Genomic DNA, 13,556 nt, shown 5'->3' with positions numbered 1-13,556 from the left:
TCCACCCATTCACAGGCTTCTGCCCAGCCAGAGGAGACTGCTGCCCATTCAGATGTTTTTACACTTCAAAAGGCTTCTGCCCATCCGCAGACTTCTGCCCATTCACAGGCTTCTGCCCATCCACAGGCTTCTGCCCATTCACAGGCTTCTGCCCAGCCAAAGGAGGCTGCTGCCCATTCAGAAGTTTTTTACACATCAAAAGGCTTCTGCCCATCTGCAGACTTCTGCCGATTCACAGGCTTCTGCCCATCCACGGGCTTCTGCCCATTCACAGACTTCTGCCCATCCACAGGCTTCTGCCCATTCAGAGGTGTCTGCCAAGCCAGAGGAGGCTGTTGCCCATTCAGAAGTTTTTACACATCAAAAGGCTTCTTCCCATTCACAGGCTTCTGCCCAGCCAGAGGAGGCTGCTGCCCATTCAGAAGTTTTTACACATCAAAAGGCTTCTGCCCATACACAGGCTTCTGCCCATTCACAGGTTTCTGCCCAGCCAGAGGAGGCTGCTGCCCATTCAAAAGTTTTTACACATCAAAAGGCTTCTGCCCATCTGCAGACTTCTGCCCATTCACAGGCTTCTGCCCATCCACAGGCTTCTGCCCATCCACGGGCTTCTGCCCATTCAGAGGCGTCTGCCCAGCCAGAGGAGGCTGCTGCCCGTTCAGAAGTTTTTACACATCAAAAGGCTTCTTCCCATCCATAGGCTTCCGCCCATTCACAGGCTTCTGACCAGCCAGAGGAGGCTGCTGCCCATTCAGAAGTTTTTCCACATCAAAAGGCTTCTGCCCATACACAGGCTTCTGCCCATTCACAGGCTTCTGCCCATCCACAGGCTTCTGCCCATCCACAGGCTTCTGCCCATTCACAGGCTTCTGCCCAGCCAGAGGAGGCTGCTGCCCATTCAGAAGTTTTTTACACATCAAAAGGCTTCTTCCCATCCACAGGCTTCCGCCCATTCACAGGCTTCTGCCCAGCCAGAGGAGGCTGCTGCCCATTCAGAAGTTTTTACACATCAAAAGGCTTCTGCGCTTACACAGGCTTCTGCCCATTCACAGGCTTCTGCCCAGCCAGAGGAGGCTGCTGCCCATTCAAAAGTTTTTACACATCAAAAGGCTTCTGCCCATCCGCAGACTTCTGCCCATTCACAGGCTTCTGCCCATCAACGGGCTTCTGCCCATTCAGAAGCGTCTGCCCAGCCAGAGGAGGCTGCTGCCCGTTCAGAAGTTTTTACACATCAAAAGGCTTCTGCCCATACACAGGCTTCTGCCCATTCACAGGCTTCTGCCCATCCACAGGCTTCTGCCCATCCACAGGCTTCTGCCCATTCACAGGCTTCTGCCCAGCCAGATGAGGCTGCTGCCCATTCAGATGTTTTTACACATCAAAAGGCTTCTGCCCATCCGCAGACTTCTGCCCATTCACAGGCTTCTGCCCATCCACAGGCTTCTGCCCATTCACAGGCTTCTGCCCATCCACAGGCTTCTGCCCATCCACAGGCTTCTGCCCAGCCAGAGGAGGCTGCTGCCCATTCAGATGTTTTTACACATCAAAAGGCTTCTGCCCATCCACAGGCTTCTGCCCATTCACAGGCTTCTGCCCATCCACGGGCTTCTGCCCATTCAGAGGCGACTGCCCAGTGTCTGCCCATTCAGAAGTTTTTACACATCAAAAGGCTTCTGCCCATACACAGGCTTCTGTCCATCCACAGGCTTCTGCCCATCCACAGGCTTCTGCCCAGCCAGAGGAGGCTGCTGCCCATTCAGAAGTTTTTAGATAATACATTGTAATACACAGTAATACACTGGAGGTTAATGCTATAATATGATACTGGTACTGATGTACTGGTCTTCAACTTCACTCCTCTTTTGTTTTATTTCGTACATATATATAACAAATATATTTTTATTTTTTAGTGTTTTTTTATAAACATTATAAATAACGAGATTACCACAGAGTTCAGACTTGCTTGAAATATGCTGCCAGGATGCTTTCAGATCTGCTGAGAGGTATTTATTTCAAAAAGAAATTATGAAAAATCTGTTACGTCAAAGAGGCTGATTAGTGAAGTCTTTATCTGCGGTTTCCATGTGCAGATGTTTAAATGTTAACATGAATAGTATCCTCTTTTCTTGTTATCTCTGTAATAGGCAGCATGCATAGTTTAACCTGGGCTTCCAAGCTAGTTTCCATCGCTTGACCATCACTCCAAGATCTTAATGACTGCTGGCTTATGAGGTTGTCATGGAAACAGTTGTTATGGCAGCATCATACTGTTCGCCACTGATGTATCAATACACTAATTTCCCCACAGCATCTCAGTGAGCGTGGTTTTAGAGGGAAAGTGTCATACTTTAGGTTAAACCTTTGTAAGGGACTACAGTGCAGAGTTACATTCACAAATACGATTTAAAACTTTACTATGAGTACAGCAACCTTATGTTAACCATGTCTAGAAACTATGTCAACTTTATTGTGCTCTGAAGCATCTAGGATGGACAATGACATAGTAAAATTGTGTATTGTGGTCAGACAAATCAGTGTTTCAGAACTTTTTAGGAAGAAACAGATGCCATATACTCCATACTAAAGACGAAAAGGAAAATCCATACTGTTATCAGCAACATGTCCAAATACACTATAATGCTAATTGAAAAAAACACATGCTGCATTTTGGACCAAATATTTAGTAACACTTAGCTTGGATGATCCATTGTTGAGGCCTCATAGATACTAGATACAGACATTCAACTAAATGTCTACTGAATCCTTAGCTGAATGTTAATGATAGGTGTTGGGTTAGATTTAAGTATAAAGTTTAGATTCTAATGTTTTAAGGTTAATTTAAGGTTAAAAATAAGGTTAGCATAAGCAGTGAGAATCATTTTCATTCAGCTCAGAGTTTAGTTAGTAATTAGTTAGTAATTAATTGATATTCATTTTAATGTTAGTTAAATGTCAGTTGAAGAGCGTTGAATGTGAGTATCAATAAGGCATCCATAATGGACCATGCAAGTAAAGTGATGCCAGATCTTTTCTAGGAGAAAAATGCAGGAATATATGTGTATTACATTTTATTATATTATCTAATTGACCAGACAAATAAAAAATATAAAATATATGCAAATATACTAACAAATTAAGTATGTAGGGTTAATTCCTGCAATGAAACAAAAGTCAAATTAAATGTAAGAACCACAAGGTTTTATTTTTTTGGCATTTTTCATATTGTCCCAAGCTTTTCTGATTTGGTATTGTAGACCGTTCACAGTTCTGTTCACTCGTATATGAAAAGTCGCATATCTGCATAGTTATACATTTTTCTGCAATCTAATAGGATTTGTTTCATTTTATTTCACTGATTCAGAACTTATACAACACTAGTAATTACAAACCAAATATTGGCACTGAAACAGCTTTTCGATGCTCAGTAGTATTACATGTGACTTGGCTGGCATCTTTTGGCAGCAGGGTTTTGGTACCCTGCTCTAATGGTGGGAGGTGTATCAGACCTTTTTATGGTCTTGTGTTATAAGTGTCATTAGTCTAAATGCTGCATTTTCTGCTGCTGTTTTTAAGCATTTAGTGATCCTGCAGGAATATGTGTGTATGCATGTGTGTGTGTGAGAGAGAGAGTGTGTGAGAGAGTATGATGCTGTGTATTTTTAGTCTCTTCCAGACTGTGCAGAGGAGGTGAGGAGACTGTTGGATATCAGCCCAGAACCCCAGCTCCAGAGTGTCTGAACGTGTGTGTGTGTGTGTTTATTAGAACAGTGTAGAAGATGTCTGTGTAGATGAAGAAGAGGTGCTGTTAACACAGAATAATTTGTAGTGCTGTAAAGAGCATGCCGACCTCAACCCTGGTGTTTACAAGGTTTTTCAATTAGAAAGTCATTATGAAGAGTTGAGATAAAAACCCTATAAATTGGAATTGATGGTTTAATAAACTGGTCAAATAGACTTTATTAAAAGATTAAAAAAGTGAATTGTCTTTTATTGTTCTTTGTTTGTTCAGACTGGCAGCTGTAATTCCCTTTTTGGCACATACAGTGTGAATAGGATTGTTTTCCTGCAGTCTGAATAGTAAAAAACACTATATTTCTAACTTTTGTGAATTGATATGTGGGTAAATATTCTACCATAACCTGTGGAAATTAGTTTTTGCAGTTTTTTGCACTACAAGGCATGGAGGCATATACAGGAGTTAAATATTAGCATTAGCCACTAACCGCGCTAAGCACTAGTGTTTTTTGCCATTCAGAGGTGAGTTTTATCGGCCAGTAGCCTGCTGTTAATCCCAGCTAGCACTGCTGGAGCAGCATTAGCATTAGCTGCTAACCGCTAACTGGCCAACAGACATGAAGATGCAAGTGTAAACGCCACTTAAACAACTTCTGAAGGTGGTCTGAGACCCCGTTTACAGCTGGTAATATCATGTATATCTGAATAAATCCAACCCACATAAAAAATATAAGTGTGAACACACCCAATATACATTTAAAACACATACAAATGCAATCACTGAAACTACTTCAGATGTTAATCTGAGACATATTTAAACCACATTATTAGACTGTGTGTAATCACATTTAACAACCAAAAGATCGCTAAAATAGGACCCCCAATCTTACAAAAAATATAAAATATTACTGGAACTGCTTTTCCCTTTTTAAAACTGGATTTGTGGTCATTTGCTGAGAAGACCTCACGATTAGGATCATATAACATTATTATCGGACAATTCCAGCACTTCCATTACCTGCCCACCACAGTCATTGAAGATGTGAATCTTAAAAGCAGGATGTTTTCTTCTCAAGTGTTCATTTACAGCTATTCTGTGGTGAAACTAGTGATGGCCGCCATCCTGCAGTTATGTGTCCTCCCGCAGACCTGTATGTCCTCCAGTAAGTGATGAGGCGGACTGGACAGCAGACATGCTGTTCGACAGACGTGTGTTTATTTAGGGCAGGCGCTGGGCTGGCAGTTTGGCCACATGATCCTGTTTGCTCATATTTCTAAACATCAGCCCCGGCCTCCGTCCAAGATTCCAGAGCTGGCTGGGACAGAAGGGGAGATTGGGGGCTCGCCATGCTATCAAGCTTTCCCAAATGCGATCACCTTGATCTTACCTTGCACCACAGTGTGTTCAGAAGAGTGAGACATACTACAGAAATGACTAGCACACACTACACGATATTTAAAATTTTGACTGACATTGAAAACGTAAGAGACCCCACACATAAAGACATTTTCACCAGTTTTTTTTCTTCTGTCTATTAGTCATCAAACTCCCCACACTACTCCATCTGCTCTGAATGAAACACCACACACACACACTTTAAGTTTATCACATCCAGCCGGTGGCTCTGATCCTCAGAACCTTGTGTTGGAGGACAGCAGAACCATTGATGTGTCAGCTAGTTGTAAGTGCTTTCTGCTTAGAAAAAGGCAATTAAAAGAAAGGAATATGGTTAAAAGCATGTCTAATAACCAACATATGCATATATACACTCCTTACTTAAAATATTCAGCTTGATTCGAACACAAAAAAAAAAAAAAAAAATTAAAGACTCTAAAATTTACTCTACATACTCTACATCCACCCCACACTACATGATGCTGAGTCCTTAATATTAAACAGGTTTCATATTTATGGCCTTCGACCTCTCTGAGAGAAGATTGAGAGAATAGTCCTTTATATTAGATTATAGACTCCACCCACTACAGAATCATCTGGGAAGATCATCCTTTATGATCGTCCTAAATTTCTTTTAAAATAATTTTTATGATTTTATAAAATAGCAAATCTGCCTCAAAAGCATATTATTAGCATATATTATTCTGTATTATGTATATTTAAGGTTTATTTGAACCCAAGCTTTGTTTTTTAAACTTGCTCACAAAATCTTATCTACATTCTTCAAAATGAGAGATTCTTTTACTCTCTTATTGCTGAGGTAAAGTTACATCCTCCCTTTGGCTTACCCGGGAAGTCTGCTTCTCACTCTGATGCAGAGTTATAAAAGATGGACTTGTCTAGACAGGGTCTAGGTGGTATTATGCAGAGTTTCCAGGCTTGTGCATGTCTAACACATGCTCTTTGGTCTTCATTTTATATATATATATATATATATATATATATATATATATATATATATATATATATATATATATATATATATATATATATATATATATATATATATTTCTGAACCCCAGTTTCTGTTCCTGAATTTCTGGAGGCGTTCGTGAGCTCATGCATTGATTTTTAGGACAGAATCAAGCCACCCAAGGTCCTAAAAACCACCATGCATCCAATACCACTGTTTTTACACACTGGGATTTCTTCAGATTATTTAAATTTTATGAGAATATCATGTACTGCTCGTGCTGTAGTGTAGGGATTGGCAACAGGGACAAGCAAAGTTTTCCAATTTCTCTGCTCCAACAAACCTAATAAACCTAACATAGCAATTAACAGTCTAGTTAAATCAGGTTTTCTTAAACAGAAAAGGCAATTGTACAGTAATCCCACCCCCTGGTCCAGAAAAAGCTTACTCTACAATTCCCTAAACAACAATCTAAATACATCGGGTGGTGCCCTCCCTCTAGCTAATAACTAAACAGAGTTAACTCTTACATGATGTGGAAGGTTTAGGTGCAATTTTCTTACCTGTTTGAAACCCCATTTAGAAGGTAGCTTACTCTTACAGCCTACAACATGGAGGCCTGGTAGCTACACAGTATAATAACATATAAACACACACTCAAGAAAAGGCACCACAGCTTTGGGAGACATGATAAGAATAGTTAATAATAAAAGTTTTAGCCTTTCTGGCCTCGACTTAAAACTGCTATAACTGCTATAAATACTGGAGTATCTTTTTTTTTTTAGTTTAGCTGTCATTATTTAACTGTGGCAAAGTGGTAAAACACAATTTTCCATTCTAGTGCACATTAAGGCACTGCAAATATCTTCTTATAATATAAAGGTGTGCTGTAAATACAAGCAGTATATAAAATATCCATTATTCTGTCCTTATAGTCCCTCTAGTGTAAGAGTAAAAAATACGATGCAAACTTTATTCTCATTACATGTCTTAGCTGTCTTAACTGGCCAGGTCTGCTTGACAGTAAGGAGAAAACTGTGTACCATTTTTTTGTTTTCAGTTTATTTACCTATATATTTACTGTGATATGGACACTGTTACAGCATTATCCCAATTTCGCTCCAGGGAATAGGGATAGCAGTACGCTGTGTTCCATATATTGGATATGTGCATGACAGGACCATGAGCTACAGTTTCTAATTTAATGTCAACTGTCCTGTTCTCCTTGTCTGCTTTACATCTTCCAAATTGAGCTTCCATGCTTCAGCACCTTGCACTTTCTGGGAGAGAGCTCATTGCCTTCTCAAAGCAGCAGCCTTTTACGGTTTAGGCTGTCTACCCGTAGCTCAGCTCCACCGTGCTGATGGCTCATTAGCAGAAGATGAAAGTTAAGTGAATGAGGCACGGAGGCGGCTCATGTGCCGCTACCCACTGCAGAGGAGTTGAACACACCCTACGCTTTGTCCTGGTCCTAAGAAGCTCCACTTTATTGGTGTACGCTCATTCATATGGCAGCTCTAATGACTGCGGGAGCAGTAATTCTGGGGGATGTTATTGAAAGTGAGAGCTTAATGCTCAGTAGTTTGCTTCACAAAATGCAGCACGAACAGACATGTGTTCATCGATTTCACTATTGAAATCCAGCTCTTAATTAAACCCGGTGACGGAGGGTATCATTTTTTTTCCTTTTCTGTTTTTTAGGCTCTGGCAGCTGCTGCCGAAACCTCCCAGATGGAGCATCAATGGAAGGATGAGTTTGCAGTAAGTAATTGATCAGGATATTACACTATACTATTAATGAAAAGGAGGCTGCTAAACAGAAAATTCATTTCAATTCTCACTTTATAATTAATGGTCTCATTCTGAGTGTTTAGCAGCTTATGCTTGGGTTATGCTACACAATTTTTCCCCAGTTTTTTTTTGCATTGATTAACAGTCTGTGCTATAGAGCTGTGCGATAAATCATATGTTTAGCGTTATTGCAATATTACAATAAACATATTAAAAAAGATTGGGTAACATTTTACTTGGATGGTCCATTTGATGATGCTCAACTGACATTCAACTAACATTCATCTGCATGTCTATTAAATGCAACTGAGCTGAAATGTGAAAGTAAATGATTCTCTATTGAATGTCACCCTACATCCAACTCTAACCCAAACTCTAATCTTAACATTTTAGCATTGGGTTTAGAATTAGATATTTTTTGTGATCAAGTAACTTTATTTATTTTGAAGGAGGATTCCCAGAGGAAAATTTTATTGCTTAAATGTTGCTCTATGATGTCTCAGTAGACATATTTGTGATTCTCCCTTGTCTCATTTAGATATCAACTTTGTCACAGATGTTTCTCCTAAAATTGTCTAGGGGAAATCAATTTAGACAAAAATGAGACATGAGATTTTCTGAAATCAGATTTTTTTTTATGCTAAATTGTGTAATTCATGTTCTGCGTTGTTTAGGTATAGTCTATTCATTTCGGAAGCTTCTTCTTGGAAAGATTTTTTTTCATGGTCTACTTTTATTTAAGCTTTTCTGTATTTAGTAAACTATTACTGTTATTTTTTTATCAAATCTGAGCACAATGTAAGACTGTATTGAGATCTGTAGTAAAACTCAGGAGGATATGCATGTGAGATTATGGAAGTCACCTGAGCAGCAGGAGATTTAAAGTAAAATCTCTCTTGGGTTTCCTTCTAATCTCATATCTGTCTAGGAGAAACAACAGAGACATTAAGGAAAACTCCTTTTTAATTTTTCTTTCCTATGGGTTGTTATTATAAACAACATACACCAATTCTCTAACTTAACATACCTCCATAAACCTTCCCTCCCACACACATTTGTGTTAGAATTTCTGGTCAGTTATTATTATTATTATTATTATTATTATTATTATTATTATTATTATTATTATTATTATTATTATTATTATTATTATTATTATTGATTAATGTTAAATCATCCCCCATTAAATTTTGCAGCACCTACATTCTGGTGCTAGTGCTATAGCATCATATACAATAAGAAGCCAATATCTGACTTGTATGTAGGGTAGCTTTTCCTGATTGCTGTGCTACTCACCTCCACCTTCCTCTACAATCTATACAGACCATGCTGACACTTTTTCTTACCCACAACTTCACTAAAATTAGTTTTTCTCATTTTCTCATTTGTTTTGGGTCAGCAATTAGTGGTACTTATGACAATAGCATCCATATTTACTATGCTTTCCTTTGTGATGTGTGGCATTTAATTTGGGGACGTTTTTGGTTCAGTTCTGCAGCAACTTGAGGTCCTGTAATGTATGATTTTGTCCTTTGCAATGGACATTTTTTTAAATTTTCCTTAAAAATCAAGAAAACCCATTGGGAGTTTATGAGTTCTATAGCAAAATACACTCTAAAAAACAGAGGTACGATACGAGTACTTTTTTGTACTCGAAGGTACACTCTTTATAATTGTACCCTCAAAGGTACAATATTGGTCTTTACAGGGTCAGATTTGTTCCCTCTGAAGTACAAAGTCATTCCTAACAGAAATAAGTACGAATTTGTACCATTTCACCAGCCAAAAGGTACATTCAGTATTCTGCATCACTGTACTAATGAACAATATATATTTTAATTGCACATTTTTTTATTTGAAAGCCAGACAATTTTGTATCATCAAGTTTTTGAGCCATATTTAGTTGATGATAATGTTTATAATCTTTATGATCTTTACTGCCACAAAAACCATGGGTACAAAAAAGGACTTTCACTGAAAGGTACTTTTTTGTGCCTCAATATAAGGTACAGCCCCAGCGACAAGCTTTGTACTCTTTTAAGTACAAATCTGTACTTATATTTCTTAGAGTGTACTGCAGTATACATCCTCTATTTGTTAATGATTTCCATTGGAGCAAATAAGTCCAACTGTAGTGACCTCAGATGACCATGTGCCTGATTATATGTGTGTGTGTATATAGATTTATTGGGCCCTAATAGATCTGGTTTCACTGCACACATTCCCTCCGTAGGTCTCCATATATCATTTCATTGAATACACATTCTACACGTTGGCTGTAATGTACAGTTTTACATTACACTCAAAACAAGCACGCACATGGACAAACTCATGATTGTTCCCTGTTTAGACACAACCACCAGCCTGTCTAAATATATTAAATAAAAAATCATATAATAATACATATTAAATATATACACTCATTGTGGAAAGCAAAAGCTGCTCCCAGAAGGAAGTGTCAGGTTGCAATGATATTTGGAAAGAAGATAAAGGTTACGAGGGACAATAAATTATTTAAAAAAATAAAAAAACATCTCCATCTCAATATTGTCTTCCAGGTCGATGCCATCATGTTTACTAATGCAGTGTATTAGACATCTCACAATGTACTAGTTGTAGTGGTGACTCATGGTGTACGCCTATTGTTCATCCCATGCAGCTTGAATATTATCACACCGTTCCTGCAGATTTTGTGACAGGGTTTGAGGGTTGATCATGTGGACATGTGACATGTGATAACTAGGGGTGTGACATATCGTCTCGTATGCAAAATATTAACAACATTTTTGAATATTGTGAACAATATTATATTAATTCTGGATATATGGAAATATTTGGAGTGTATTATTGGTATCATGACATTCTGGATCATTGACTTCTGTTACAAATCTGATAAAATTCTTCTATGTTTTAATATCTCAGTTAGGGCTGTGCCATATCATATTATATGCAATAATACAATTTAGTTTTCATTTTGCTGCAGTAGTGTATTCTTTAAATAATTGTTTTAATTCAGTGTTTTGTCATATCTCCAAGAGTATCGTTATCGCAAATATACCATCAAATATTGTGATGTTATTTTAGGACCATATCGCCCACCCCTAGAGATAACAAATCATTGGCAGATCTTGGCACTGATCATGATTCCTCCCTAGACAGATTCATTGGTCATCTATATGCATGCAGACCATTACAACACTTGCTCTTAATACCAATACGGAATAGCAGTGGTAGCAGGACATCTTCAGTGATGAGTCCTGCTTTTGTACTGGTAGAGATGGCCAGCAATTCATTGTGTTTAGCAATTCATTAACATCAAATGTGTTGCCATGCAGTCCAGAAGACCTGGTTTCATGGTGTGGTCTTCTTTACTTTCACTTTGACAACCCAATGTTATGTTAATGAGGTCCTGCACTCAGTGACCCTACCTTTTCTGAATGCATATTCCAGTGTACTGTTCCAACAGGAACAGCTGGATTGTGAGACCTATACCAGATTAAAAATGTATGGGATAATAATATGGTGAGGTGGGCTGTCAACATTCAACTCAATTCAATGTTATTTTATAGCGCTTTTAACAACAGATTTTGTCACAAAGCATCTTTACAAAGAAACGGGTCCAAGCCGTTTATGAGCAAAGACAACATTCTAGCTTCATCAAAAAGTCTGCACAAATTGTGTGAGAATATTCAAGCTGCAAAGGATGGTTTATTATAGCAGTACACCATTAGGAACCTCTACAACTCTTCAACTTGCTGAGACTCTTGGCATGTTGCATTTCGCATGCATTAAAATACTCTTATGTATGTGTTGCTCAATAAATATGACCAAGAGTTGCCCGCAACAGTCAGTTACTTGTAACATTTATCTTTCTTCCAAAAAACATTGCAATCAAATGCAAGAAATTTTGCAAATATTTATTTAATAATAAGTGAAACATAACACCTTGTCACATGACATTCACAGCTAATGATGTGTATAGTGGACTAGTGCTAGGACTTCAGTCACCTAAACATTCATATTTTCATCTATGCACATGCTTAAACGCATCGCTGATGCAAAACACCCATTAGAGATGTTGTCCTTGTGTTTTTATTCCCCATACAGGACGAGGAGATAGTCTATTTCAATGCCAAGGACAATGTAAGTAAATGTTTTCGTTCCAGTGTGTTGTCTGCTGCTGCTGAAAATGTCCTCTCACTTACTTTCCACAGCAGTTAGTGCATCTCAAAGCGTCCTCACACTATCCACCCGAGATCCTGTGGTGCACTCGCTCAAATCTAATTAACACCGGTAATTGCCGGGGTCATTAATAACAAAGTCCCTCTCTGCAATGCCCAAAAACTTCAGTCGCTTTGCCTTAAAGGGTCTAGATTTAACTTTTCTTGCATTTACTTTTTTTTGGTGAAGATTCATTCTACAAAACCAGTCAGAATTATTTCTTTCCATGAACATTTTCTCACATTGTGTAGCCCTGTACTTTTATAGGTCCTGTTGTTGTGACTGTGACTATAAGGACTGCATTTTACCCAATTTAAAAAGCTTTTAAAATAAAATATATCTATATTACTTCAATGTGTCTGCTAATATACATCACTGTGCAAAATTATTAGGCAAATGTTCATGTGCATAGTAAAACACTAATAAACAACAAATACTTCACTGATAGGATAAATATATATATATATACATATATATAATTTCGAATATAATTAAAAAAAAAAAAACTTTTATCAAGTCCAAAGGACTTGAGGATTTAACAGCACTTCATGCTTCCCTCTGCTGACATTTTTTATGGAGATGCTGATTTCATTTTCCAGCAGGATTTGGCACCCTGCTCACACAGCCAAAAGTACCAATTGGTCTTATATAATATTAATTTTTTTTTAATTAATAATAATAATACTTTTCAAAGAAATCATAAAGTGCTACAGCGTAAAAGGCAATAAAATCAGAAGCAAACATTTAGGAACAAGTGCATAAAAACAACAAAATTACACACATCAGTAGATATATAAATACAAATGTCCTGGTAGGCCTTTTTGGATGAGAAAGTTTTAGTTGTTTTTTAAAGGACTCCACGCTCTGTGGCATCAACAATCATAAACAATAAAATAAATAAACGCTCAAAATAAATCCCTGTGTGTGTAATACATCTATATAATATATGAGTTTCATATTTTGAACTGAATTTGAACTAAAATATAGAAACTTTTCAATGATTTTCTAATTTTCTACTTTTCTAATTCTAAGTCATTTTCTAATTACATGTAATATTCTATGATATTGGCTTTTTAAAGCTACATCACCTACCACAGACTCTCCTATTTTTGGTTAGTCAGACTCTCTTTTCTTACCGTTCTGCTGAATTATGACTCCCTACTCATCAGCTCAGAGAGAAGAATCGCTGTAAAGATGGAGCACATCCTCCGCTCTGACCCCACAGTCTAGAGAACACACTCACCAGACGCCATACATCACACCTGCCAATTAGCATAGAGGGAAGGAGAGGGAACATGGGGAGAGCTGACGTAGAATCAGAGACAGACTGAAGAGCAGGCAGGATGTGCAGCCGGAGTGTGTCTAGTTAGAAGGTGTGAGTGCTATTCTGAGTAGTTAATGAGTGTCCGACAGATTCACATATACCCAACTGCTCTGAAC

The 13,556-nt window shown here is 38.1% G+C and overlaps 1 protein-coding gene across 3 annotated transcripts in view; it reads left to right on the top strand.

The window, feature by feature from the left end:
• LOC103044147 (voltage-dependent calcium channel subunit alpha-2/delta-1) overlaps nucleotides 1-13,556 on the top strand; it is a 172,238-nt gene that overhangs the window by 58,256 nt on the left and 100,426 nt on the right. For all 3 annotated transcript variants that reach the window (XM_049483429.1, XM_049483427.1, XM_049483428.1), the window contains exons 4-5: nucleotides 7,806-7,865; nucleotides 12,003-12,038. In XM_049483429.1, coding sequence (XP_049339386.1) covers nucleotides 7,806-7,865; nucleotides 12,003-12,038 — 96 coding nt within the window. The remainder of the gene's footprint in view (nucleotides 1-7,805; nucleotides 7,866-12,002; nucleotides 12,039-13,556) is intronic.

The sequence above is a fragment of the Astyanax mexicanus genome, chromosome 9, assembly GCF_023375975.1.
Source record: "Astyanax mexicanus isolate ESR-SI-001 chromosome 9, AstMex3_surface, whole genome shotgun sequence".
NCBI classification, from domain to species: domain Eukaryota; kingdom Metazoa; phylum Chordata; class Actinopteri; order Characiformes; family Acestrorhamphidae; genus Astyanax; species Astyanax mexicanus.
This window is presented reverse-complemented; position numbering and strand designations above follow the sequence as displayed.